Here is a 12879-nt window from a genome sequence, read left to right on the forward strand (position 1 = left end):
GTTTCTTGCACTTCAGCATTTTGCATTGAGACAGCAGATATGGAGACACACTGGTCCCAATATTCTTTTTAAGCCTCAGAGGATAACTTGTATTTCCTTGCTATCTATGTTCAAAGATCAACTTAAAAGATAAACACACACACACAAATCAAAACATTTATTTTAGCAGTTCAATAATTAGTTGCAATATTTATTACCTGAGTAGCTTCTTGATTCTGTTTGTCTAGTTCTTCCAACTCCGCTATTAATGTTTCTCTTTCAGCAACACTTTCATTTAATTCATGTTCTTTCCTTTCCAAATCTTGTCTTAACTGACTTAATTCTGAATTGTGATCCTCAGTATATGCAGAAAGAACATTCTCATTTTTATGTTGTGCACTTGTCAGTTCCTTCTGAAGTCCCTCCTTGAGTTAAAAAAAAAAACCACAACATTCTAAATATTAGACTTTATCTCACTGAAATTTATACACTGTTTAGATTTGAAATGGTTTCTTCCCCCCCCAACAATTAAAAGCAAAGCATGCATTTTTATGTTAGAATCTCTAAGCCTACATGAATGTTATCCCAGTTAAAAATCCTTCCTTGTGAAGTATTTGTCTCTACTATTCACACATACATATTTATTTTCTCATCACCAAGTTTAGGAGTGCGATTTACAAACTTCTGCACAAACAGCCATGGTCTGACAAGCAAAGTTATATCCACCTCTGAGGTACGGATCCACAGCTGGGGTAAACTGTTGTATCTCCAAGAGATACCCTAAACATGTAGTGTGCTGCATGGTGAGACAGGAATTTTTAATCAAGGACACCTTAATAACGTCCTTATGAAAAATGCCACGGGAACTCCTGAATGCATGCAAAACACAGTTGAAAAATACTCCTGGATACAAAGTAAACTAAGCCAAATCTCTCAATCCCCAGTTTATAAAGGACTAAGTCAACCTTGCCAAAAACTACAGGTGTGTTCCAGAGAAACTGTATGTTCCACTGCCTAACTTCAGCAGTAAGATGGAATGTAATATTATTAGAGTACTACATGGAAGAGAGATATTTTACAACTGATAATGGTGTCAAAACTGAAATGCGCCAAAGTAGAAGAGGTGAAAAATGACAAATTTTACAGAATGTACTATTAATACTTTAAAAATGTATGTTACAGCAGCCTAAGTAGCAATGGGACAGGTGGAACTCCACTAGTTCTCTTTAACAGAGTACACTGTGGAGTTTCACAAGTCAAAATGTACTGTTTCTATCAATTCAACATGTAATTATAGAATTAATCTACAATTATTTCCTTCATTACAAGGTTATTTATGTAGTAGTGTGAATGCTCCAAAATACATATAGTGCCAGAACGTGTGTTTTCCACCAGTTACTATTGTTATGAACTTTTTTGTTGGCTTAATTTAGAAATTGCTTTACCTGACTTAAACTTGAAAGTCTTGCTAATTCATTTTCTGCTTCTATAAAGGAAAAAAAAAAACAAAACAACATAATTTTACTCCTTTCCAAACACCAATAAAAACAAATCATTTTCCCACCGTGCCCCAACAGAACTCTATTGCTCAGAAGAGAATAGTTTCACAGTATTTTGTGATGATAAGCATCAGTGCTGTAAAAGATTCAAATGCACCATCAATCACCATCACAAAGCAGAGCATTACTTTTACAACAGAGTCCACATTAGGAGGACCTTGGTACTACAGTGTATCAGTTATGCAATATTAAAATATTTTCTACATACAGATTACTTCTTAAACAGATATGTTTCAGTATTTCTTTAAGGAGAAGATATTAGCAACAGATTGCCTTTACACACAAAAGGTGTACTTTTAGATTTTAAACAAACAACTTCTATTGAGGCTTACTTGCTTTTAAAGAAAGAAAAACCTATCAAACAGTTGGCAGACATGATTACTTACCTAATCAGAAACCCGTGTGATAATCACACTAGTCCTAATTATGTCTCCTTTTCTGCTTAGCCTTACCTCAATGGACAACCCTTTTCTAAAGCAGCAACTTTTAAAAGGTACATATTCTCATAGAATCATTAAGGTTGGAAAAGACCTCCGAGATCATCAAGTCCAACCGTTAACCTAACTGCCAGGTCCACCTCTAAACCATGTCCCTAGGCACCACATCTACATGTTTTTTGAACACTTCCAGGGACTGTGATTGTACCACTTCCCTGGGCAGTCTGTTCCAATGCCTAACCACTCTCTCCGTGAAGAAATTTTTCCCAATATCTAAAATTTTTCCTAATATCTAATCATTCCAAATTCTTAAAATAAGTTCTGAGCATTAAAAGTGAAAGCCTGTGAAGATATACTTAAAAAAAAACAAAACAAAACAAAAAAAAAAAAATCATCATCTTTGTACCTAACAGTGCTTGCTGTAGTCTGACAACATCTTCAGGTAGTGATGTCTTTGATTGGAGCTTCTTCTCTTGTTCTTTCAGGAGAGCATCTTGCTCTGCAACAGAACTCTGAAGCATACTAAAGTCAGATTTAAGATTTTCATATTCTTGTGTTATTTGCATCTTTTCTACCTTTGCCAATTCTTGCTCTTTCAGCAGAATTTTGTTTTCTTCTTGGGCAGAAGACAATTTGTGATTTAATTTTCTTATTTCATCCTCTAGATCCTTAATAACCTGCAACTCTTCTACTTTTCCTCCTTCTAGACTCTGAGCATTTTTTTTCTGTTCGCTAATTTTAGAGTCATCCATGGCATCAGCACTCACACCATCTAAAAAGCAAAAAAGATTGATTGCAATATTAACCAAAGCCAACACTGTAGGTCTTTTGCTTAAAAGTCTCTTCTTCCACCCCTTCTCCTGACAGAGGGAGATAGTCTAAACCAAAGACATGATGATCATCAACAGAAAGCTTATTTAAATAGAATCAACGTTTGAAGCAGTGCTATACATATTACTGGTTTGATAAGCAGCATTTCAAATACTTAAACATCCCTGGCTCGAAATAATTTTAAAAGGTAAGCGTTGCAAGACATACATTGTTCATAATTTAATTAAAATATACTTGACCCCCATATCTCTTAGTGAGGAGATGACAGAATCTAATTTATCAGGATTTGGAATCCCTCAATTTTCTAAGAATAATTTATCAAACCCCATCTAATTCAGCCTGGTGTAAAATCCCTGTTTATAATTTAACTAATTGTCAAAGGTTTGCTGAATGGTTGTTATGGAGAACAGTTTGCTACAAATTAGTACATCATTTGCTAAATGACGCACAAAGTTTTTCACCTAAAGATCTCGTTTTGCAGAACTGATGTTTTTACAGATCTACCATACTATCATGACATTCATAGTTCTGTACAATCCTCACAATGTAATTTCCAGGTAAGTGAGAGTATAAAAGGGCGTAATCAAAAACATACAGAAAAAAAAGTTAAATGAAAGCACACTGCTTGTGAATTCATTTCAGTGAAAGCTCACACACTTCCCCCCGCCTGTATTACGCTGTCAAACAGAACCAACAAAACAAAAATATAGAATATTCTAATTCTTCAAAAGCTGTGAGCTGTATTTATTTTATAGATAACTTGCAATGCAAAAGATATGGGATTCCTGCCTTTGACTTCATTAAATTAGTCCTGCTGGTGTATGTACATGCAGTATATATAGCACATGCAGTAAAAGACAGATTACATCTTAAGAGGCATCTGATTTTAAGAAATAATTTCTAAGGTAGTATTGATACAGAATTTAAGAGGCTGTGAAAATATTTCCCTTCTTTCCAAGAAGAAAATGGATCTCTCTTTCCAAAAGCAGAGTATACACTCTTTAGAAGTCCAAGTTTTAACAGATAATAAAATAGAGGTTTACAGGCAAATCTTATATATTTGTGCAAAGAAGCCCCTAAAGGAAACCTAACTGACATGACTATTTTTACGAAATATGAAATACCTACAAGACAACAAAAAGCTCCTTGTGAGAACTACCGAGCGTCTCCTAATACCTAGTCATGCCACAGACTAAGGCGTGATCCTTATGGCCATCTTTGAGCTTTTGTCAAGTAACCCAATTGGCACACAGCACTTCTCACCAAAATTATTTTTGTGCTGAGATTTTCTTATCTTCAACTTTGTGTCTCATCCACACCTATATTCAGAGTAAGTTAAAAAAAAAAAAAAAAGTGTAGAATTTAGAGCACAACACTTAATATGTACAGAAAATGACCCTCTAGACTGATGTATGTCAGAAGATGAAATGCTATCATTTCAGTGTTCAAGCTAACCACAGTGAATATAAGATACCAGGACACATGCCTTAAACATGAAGCTGAACTATAGTTGAACTTCAAATTCCTAAACATCATGTATTTGATATCTATTACACTGTTACATACATATTTGATGCTTTAACCAAAATCCACTGTACATCAAATAAAAAAGAAAGCATGTGGCAATAAAGACCTTGCTGTAACTGATTCTCAAGTTCTTCAATTCGCTCTTCATATTCACTCAGCTCTTCTCGGTGTCGACGACTTATCTCTACTAGCTTTTGTCTGTGTGCATCCTGCAATACTGAAAGTTCATGTTGATGTTCATCTATTTCTTGACTTAAATTCCGTTTGAGCTCCTAAAAATATCATTAGAGAAACAGAATGGTAAAATACAGTACAGAAGCTTAAGAAAGAAAAGTTTTCCCTAGTAAAATTAAAGGATTTATTAAAGGATTTCTCACAGGAGAGGTCAAGTTTCTTGGCTTTTGTTGGTTTTGTTTTTTGGGTTTTTTTGGTTTGTTTTGTTTTTTTAATGTGTTAAAAGACATTCCTTTTAAAAATGTTAACACAAACAGCATGCTCTACACAACAGCAAATACCAATCCAATGTAGAGAGATTGCAACTCTTTCATAGAAAGTGGATACTCTAGGACATATTTCTAGTAACCTTCAAGGATGACAGGCAAATCTGTATTTTGCATCTTCAATTTAAAAAAGGCAAGATATTTCTCAGAAGGGAGAAGAAATTATATTCTGTATCTAAAATTCAGTCTCACAAGTCATCAACAGCTTCTGAAAGTGATTTGCCCTCATAAATACTGATGTCATTCTTTTAAGCTTACATACTATATTCATCAAATCATATAAATATCCTTTCTCAGATTAACTGACTGTTTTTAAATATAGCACAGCAACATTTCAGTCAGCACTACAGTTACAAGCCCACATGCATTTTTAATAGAGAAAATTTAAGTGCTAGTGTTGTAAATATTTTAACTACATTCACAAGTCATGACCATAGGCAAACCCGTCAAGAATAAAGCGTAAAAGACAATTAGTTTGTCAAAGTTGTCTTCTTACCTTAACAATATTTTGCAGTTTGCATATTTCACTTTGTTCAGCATCATTTGTCCCTTGCACTTTGGAAGACTGAGAAAAGAAAAATCACATATCCATGTGAAAACTGTGATAAATACTTTTAATATTTTTCACCTAACTGCTTCCTCTATTGACACTCAAAAGCAGAAAACAAAGCTAACATGAAGCAAAATTAAAATCTACAGCAATTTTGATCAAAAAAAAGACATTTTAATGGAAGCATTTTAATTTTCCATGGATTTTTTCATTTATTATTACATGCAAATGTGTAAATGTTTGGGGTGGGGTGTGTTATTGCACTTAATAAGACAACAGGGTTGCTTATTTTTACTTGAATATTTCCACATGGGAAAAGTATACCTCTGAAATCAGGCTATAGCTTGAAAAATGATGACTCACATCAACAGCAGCTTGAAAGATTATATTCTTTGTTGTCTCAGCAGACCATGAATTACAACTGACATATCAAGGACTGAGAGAAGAGTAAGTAAAAACAGTATGCAAGTACCCAGCTATCACTTTGAACAGTATTGTGCTGTCCATAAATAATCACTGTCACAGCCAGGAATAAGAAAAGTATTTTTTGAAAGGCTGAACAAAAATGAAACCCTGACATAGTATTGTAGGAGAATGTTTACGAAAGACAAATCATGCATAAAAGCATCACGAAAAAGCAGTTGGAAGTTAGTCACTGAATATGTCCCCTAGTCACGTGACAACAAGAAAATGACTAAAAGATTATGAGGTTTCAGCTTTTCCATCAAATCATGATGCTTCTAGAAATCGTACAGCATGAACTTTTGAAAGACCCACTCCAGAAACACCAAATGCAATGAAAACACTAATTAGGAGAGGAGAGAGAAGGGTAAGATAGAAGGGAACCACTCACCAGTGCAATCTGCTTCCAGTGATCAACCTCAGATTCAAGCGTAGAAACTTCGTTGGACAATCTGTTTATCTCTTGTTGTGACCAGATTACATCTCCAAAATCCATGTCATCTCCCTCAAAACCTGAGGAATGTCTGACCACTGGAACATAGGAAGCTGATGTAGTGACTGGTGGCAAAACACCAGCTCCTAACTGTGCTGACTGAGCAGCCGTCTGCACTTTCTGCAGTTGCTCCTGTAGTGCATTCTGTCTAGCTTTTAGATGGCTGATTTCCACCTGAATATACAGAATAGAATGCATTGTTTCAATAAGAAGAATATCAAAAGATGCTCTGCTTTACCCCTTGTGGCCTTATGAAATGTGAACCAACCAACCAGCTCCCCCCCAGCAGAAATTACTGATCACTTTCACTAAAAAGAAAAGGTAAAAAACTCCAACCACTCTCCTAATGGAGAAAAGGTATATTAGATGATGTTTTACAAAGTATCTCACGCAAGGACACATATTAGAAGTTTTAATAATTTTCAGTTAAGTAAAACTTCAGTAAAAGTGTTTGCTGATTTTTTCAGCAGCCAAGGTACTTAAGAACTATAGCAAGATTCAGGCTAACAGGTTGTACAAAACATTTATATATTTAAAGAGGGTATTCAGATATGAAAATTAAGCAATATATGATGCGCCCCCAGTTATTTATATTACATTTGATTTCTTTTACACTTAACAACTCAATGTATTGAAAATTTATTTATTTACAATAAACTAAAGTTAGCTGCATGCAATTTTCTCATAACAACTCTGTTACTGTATTTAATAAGCAGAATTCTATACATCTCAAAACTCTGCTTCCTCTAGTTCCTACATGCATTTACAAACAAAGCAGAAATAAAACTCCTTTTGTGTAATTCTAGGCATACTGGCAACTTTCTTCATTTAAAAGGCTATGAAATCTCATGTTACACAACAGGTTATAAAGCTGATGTTTCTACCACAAAGGGACACTTGTCAAATTATGAAAGCTAGTTCTGTTCCCTTTAATTGTATACATTAAGGTAAATAATTATATCTACAGACTATATCTCCTTCAAATGAAAATCTGCTCCTGTTGCCTTCCTTAAAGATAACTGAATCAGAAATACAAAACAGTTTAAGTGTTCCTGGAATCACTGTGAGAAAGGACAACAGAAATTCTGATACATGCATGACATTCCCAGAAAGCTTTCTCTTCTCTCAACTGTCTCCTGGCAGCTCTGCTTATATTACATGATTCAATGAAATACATGTCTTAGTGTCTCAGTGTCTACATTAACAAACCAAGAAACCATAACTGTGACCAATACTTCCACTGAAAGAGCACAGACACTATAACAGAGAGATTAAACAGCATAATACATAAGTATATTAGACATACTCAAATATTTTACTCTGTATCCTACCTCTTTCTGTTGAAGCTGATTTCGGTACTCTATAGATAACTGCTTTATTTGAAGCTCTGCTGCTTCATGCTTTTCTTCTAAATCACTACAAACTTTTTTCAGTCTCTCGTTCTGGCAAAAATGAGAAATGAGTGTTGGTAAATTCAGAACAGTTCTTACAGAATTAGAAAAGCGTAAGTGCAGAACAGTAAAGAAATCAATTAAATTATACAGATTTATCAGGTTATTCCACTCAAAACACACAGTAACTTCCAAGTGTGGGCCCAAAATCACGTTTGTGTCCAAGCTTTCCATTTTTATATGGTACGGACTCTAGCTCACTTTCAGAAAAAGGTTTGTGGTGACCAGAGGTAAATGCCAGGAAGAAAAATTCAGGGCTGAATTACACCTTAGCATGATCCACAGGTGGAATTTAAGAACAGCCACAGAGCACAAATCAGAGCTAACATCCATACAGTCCAGTATTCTCTCTCTGACATCAGCCAATAGCAGATGGCAAGAGTCTAGAAAGAGGACAAGCAGGAACAGTTACTTCCTCAAAATACTATCTTAACTTCTCAATGCTCTTGAGGGCTGAAGTCATACATGAAAGTTGTTGGTTTACAGCCCTAAAGTCACAAGACTAATAAGGCCTTTGTAAAAGTACACACTTTCCACAAGGGCACATGGGATTTGTAATCACTTTTGGAAGAGCACAAGCATCCATAGCTATGTCAAAATGGCCATACAGTAGGGCAACACAGAGAACTGCATCAGGGAACACACACTCTGTACTTTGAAGCTTGCTGCAAAAGACATGCTGTCCAGCATAACCGGGCATTCTAGATCTGCTTTTATTTCTAGTCATACATGAAATGCTATAAACCAATTTTAACTCTTTAGCAGCTAAAATTTATGAAAACTTAAAAGATTTTAGCATTTGCAAGCTTTTCAGAGCCAAGCCTATTGCTGCAGTCCAAGTCCACAACAGGCAGGAACAGTCGCAGGATGCAGCAGTTAGCAAAAGATGAAAACTTGCACCACATGCATACTCCAATAAACAAATGTGTCCTGCTAACCATGACAGCGGTTTGTCGCCAAAAAAAGGAGCCACATTCTAACACCACTGTCACCCTTGTTTCTACATTTACCCAGGGACAAGCAACTTCAGTGCTATATTTCACTTTTACAAGAAACAGATGTTATTTATTGCTTTTAATTGCAGTAGTGTTCCAAAATTTCTTACTTCAAACTTCTGTGCTGCATTAATACTTTCTATTTCTCTGAGTCTAGAATTGGACACATGGAGTTCTGTTGCTGCATCTGAAAGAAAGTGAAAATTTTCATTTTTATTAAACTACTTTTAATCTGTTAAGTAGACATCAGTCAAGACCACAGTTACTACTAAGTATCTTACTTTAGAATGCTTCAGTGTTCATTCCTAGGTAAATATCAAACGCTGCTTTTATCAGAACACTGTCAGAATTATTTTTCAGACCAGAGAGTCTTTCTGAACCTAATTTAGTTCTCTCTTATCTAGGCTTTAAGTCAGATCACAAAACTAACAGAAAAGTATGGATTTAAGCTTTAAAATAAGGGAAAAAAAAGGTTTTTACTTGACTATTTTGTGTCACTGAATCTGTTTTTCATTTAGGACTTTGCCCCTGACATGACAGTTGTGTGTTTCTCAGTAATCTCACCTGAAGTCTCAAACCAAGAATTAGTTCGATAAAATATGCACAACACCAACTAAAGTTCTGGGGAAAAAAAACAAAACAAAACAAAACAAAACAAACCCAACAAAACCTGCAAAGTAAACCACACAACAAGACACCAAGCCTGCCCCCCCCCATAAAGGCACAAAACCCCCATAAGACTCGCTTTCATTTACAAAGGTGACACAATCTACCATACCAGTTTATCTAATATAAAAAGCACATAATTCTACCCCTGCATACTCTTCCTTTAATGATGAACCTTCCCCAAATAGGCTATGTTTACTTCTCCCATGTCCCACTTTTAACAGACAGAAATACCACATTTCCTTTTATTAATGAGAAATCATCCTGAATTGACTATAAAGCAACCTTGACAATTCTTGAAAATCTGAAATAAATATAATTTTCCAGTAAATACCGTATTTAATCTTTTCCTATGTGCTGTTTAAAACTGATGCAGCTCAAGTGCTGCAGAGGCAACAATCTACCCACAGAAACCGCTAAACTGAAGATGTTAAAAGTCTATAATCCACAAATGCTATCTTCAGTTCAGATGGCAATCAAAGCAAAGAATCTAAGGGATAATATTAAAATTAGGAAACATTAGAAAACTAGGAAATTAAGGAAAGGAACATAAGGAACTGCTTCAAAAGCATTCTTTAGGCCACATAGTATTTAAAGTACTTAGATGTCACTAGATTTTTACACCCTCAAGACTAGTAAACCATAAAAATGTACTACTATGAAATTTTTAGGAAACAGAAGTTGTTCACAGCAGTATCTAGCAGTCAAGTACACCTGGAAGTAACTAATGAACATCAACACATCTTTCTTGCACAAACTAAAGCACAAACGTGTGAATCAGAATCTCAATTTATCTTTTAAAAAGGCAAGACAAATGCACCAGATGACTACACAGTTTAGCAGCGTAAAATAAGTTTCCAAACTAAACTAATATGGACTTTGGAATTTAAAACAATTCTAAGCAAGTCTTTCAGAGAAGTGAAAAAAAAAAAACCTTCCCAGTTATCAAAATAAATTTCTCTCTTCCGAGCATTTTACCTGTGTACCAAAAAAACCCATCCATATGAGACCCGTAGTATCAGCTTGCCAACAAGACTTATACAATACTTCCACAATGCTTCATAGGTGTGAAGTTGCAAACAAAGCAGAATTGTTTAATTTCACATTTGAGTATTCAGAAGTTTTAGCTGTTCTTTGTGGTTGCTATTCTTAACGCTGTTTTGAGAATGCTCATTTTTTTCAAGAGCTTATAGTTTCAAGATAGTAAACAATACTAGTGGTATTAACCTATTCATATTTATTACCATGTTATACAATTTCTTTCCTAGAAAAATCAAAAGGTTTATTCAAAAGCTTGTAACAAAAAGGCATTATTAAAAATATAAAGAAAAGACTATAATCTAGAATAAATTTACTATTACTTTACTGAATATCTTACTCTGATGTCTCAGTTTTTTTGTTTCAACTTTCTGTTTTAAACATAAATCATCGTAGCTTCTAATCTCTACAAAACAAGGGCCACGTTCTCCTACTTGGCTGTAGGAGGATGGTAGAATTCGACAGGTTTCTCTGGGCCCAACTGAAATATAAATAACAAAAACATTAGAAACACTGGACCTTCGCCTGTGTGACACGTCAGACTTAGATCACACCAGTGGCAAAAAAACTCTGTACTACTCCTCCTCTCCAGTTTTATGAAACCACTCGAAAAGCAGCTGATCAAACGGGGGTTTAGATAAACTAAACAAACAGAATGGAAGAAGAGCGTTGTCTGCGTCCTTTCGTCACTGATCAACACAACACTTCACGCAATTCAGAAACTTCCGAATAATAAACCTACAACAGGTTTACCTCTGCTATTATAGCCTGGGAATACGTTTGTTTATTCTCCAGATCCTGAGGTCACAGGGGCAGAATAAAACCGAAAACAAAGCCAGCGGCTCCCCCGACAGGCAGCGGCCGCGGCTCATCGGGGCCGCTCGGCTCCCCCGCGGCCGGCCGGCAGGTGCGGGCAGCGCAGGCCCCCGCCGCTGCCCACCCGTAAGGAAACCGGCGGCCGGAGGAAGGGCTCCCTCACGAATCCAGGCCGCTCCTAGCAGGGACGCACCGAACAGAAGCAGCCCCGGCAGGCATCCCGCCGCCCCGCACGCCCCCGCCCGGCCCGGCGCCTCGGCCCCCCTTACCGCCCACTTCCTCCGCGCCCTCCAGCAGGATGTCCTTGGTGAAGCTGGAGATCTGGCCGGTGAGCGAAGACAGGCTGCCCCCGACCTGCCCCAGGGACTGCCCCAGCCCCGAGCCCAGCCCGCCCAACCACGACGCCATCGCCGCCGCTCGGAGGGCTGCGGGCCTCACTCAGCCCCGCGCCGGGCGGCCGCCGCAGCTGGCAGCCGGCTCCCCCGGGCGAAGGGGCGGCCTCCTCCTCCCTTCCCCTGGCTAGGGAGGGTCAAGGATCCTGCTGCGGGCTCAGCAGACCGGTCTGGGCGACCCCTCCGCCAGCGCCCCGCGCATCCCCCCGGCACGGCGGGGCTCAGCGGCTCCTCCCGGCGGCTCCAGCCCCTGCCACCTCAACGGTCGCCATGACACCCCCTCCCGAAACACCATAGACAGCGGCCGCAGCCGGCTAGAGCGCCCCCGCGGCCGCTGTGACGTGTGCACGCCAGCGGAGGATGCCGGGATAGCGGCGGAGAGGCGCGGAGGGGGCCCGAGGCGGGCGGTTGGTGGCGGCTGCCGGCGCAGCGTCGCTGGGAGCTGACAGGCTTCACCCCCCGCAGGCAGCGGGCCCGGCGCCGCGTGGTTTTGAAATGTGCTGTTTCTCAGAGGTACAGCCCCAAACCCACGGCAGGGCCGGCGGGCGGGCGGGCGGACCGGTTGCACCGCGGACGTGTCAGCCGGGCCTGGAGCTGGGCCCGTCACGCCCTGCGGTGAACGTGAACCCGAGCCTTGCTACAGACGCGCACTTGGGTAATGCGTCGTTAACAAAACACAGCGGCCAACTGCTACAAGAATAGAGACATTTTGTATTTGAATACACGTTTGCACGAAATACGCAAGTTCCTGGAACACTAGGGCCCTTCTGCTTTGGACGCAGATGCGATGGGTGCTTGGTTGGATTTGCAGCCGCAACCCCAACACTGGTCTGATTTAAAGTTCTTGGTTTTGATCAAATGAGGTATTTAAAATTATTAGGGACTACAGGGAGTACTGCACGGTTACAGAAAAGGCAGTATTAAACAGTAAGAAAAACAGTGATATGAAAAATTGCTGATATTGGAAACAAAATGCGGGGCAGCTAGCTCATTGCTAGTTTCAAATTAATAACTACATAAACAGATTAATAATTAAAGCACCACACCAATGGTAAAATGAAGTTGAGAAGAAAGAGCATTTCACAGGTGAAATCTTAACATTTTTAGAGAGCAGCTGAGAATGCAGCTGGCACAAAACATGCTCTGGAGTTACCAGCTGACAAACATTACCAGCTGTGGAAAA

General features: G+C 38.5%; 1 protein-coding gene across 5 annotated transcripts in view; it reads right to left on the reverse strand.

Moving 5' to 3' along the window:
- Positions 1-12011, reverse strand: part of TRIP11 (thyroid hormone receptor interactor 11) — a 37585-nt gene extending 25574 nt beyond the window's left edge. The window contains exons 1-9 of one of the 5 annotated variants that reach the window (XM_087747524.1): positions 11574-12006; positions 8895-8971; positions 7670-7780; positions 6237-6512; positions 5330-5398; positions 4440-4605; positions 2382-2747; positions 1425-1465; positions 198-404 (exon numbers count right to left, since the gene is read on the reverse strand). In XM_087747524.1, the coding sequence (XP_087603650.1) occupies positions 198-404; positions 1425-1465; positions 2382-2747; positions 4440-4605; positions 5330-5398; positions 6237-6512; positions 7670-7780; positions 8895-8971; positions 11574-11712 (1452 nt within the window). In that variant the 5' untranslated portion in view covers positions 11713-12006. Of the gene's footprint in view, positions 1-197; positions 405-1424; positions 1466-2381; positions 2748-3934; positions 4124-4439; positions 4606-5329; positions 5399-6236; positions 6513-7669; positions 7781-8894; positions 8972-11573 lie in introns of those variants that run through there. The other 4 variants (XM_087747525.1, XM_087747528.1, XM_087747527.1 and 1 more) reach the window with 4 other exon arrangements.
- Between the last annotated feature and the right edge of the window lie 868 nt (positions 12012-12879).

Source organism: Nipponia nippon, unplaced genomic scaffold, assembly GCF_047370975.1.
Source record: "Nipponia nippon isolate SJK-2023a ecotype South Korea unplaced genomic scaffold, ASM4737097v1 scaffold_11, whole genome shotgun sequence".
NCBI classification, from domain to species: domain Eukaryota; kingdom Metazoa; phylum Chordata; class Aves; order Pelecaniformes; family Threskiornithidae; genus Nipponia; species Nipponia nippon.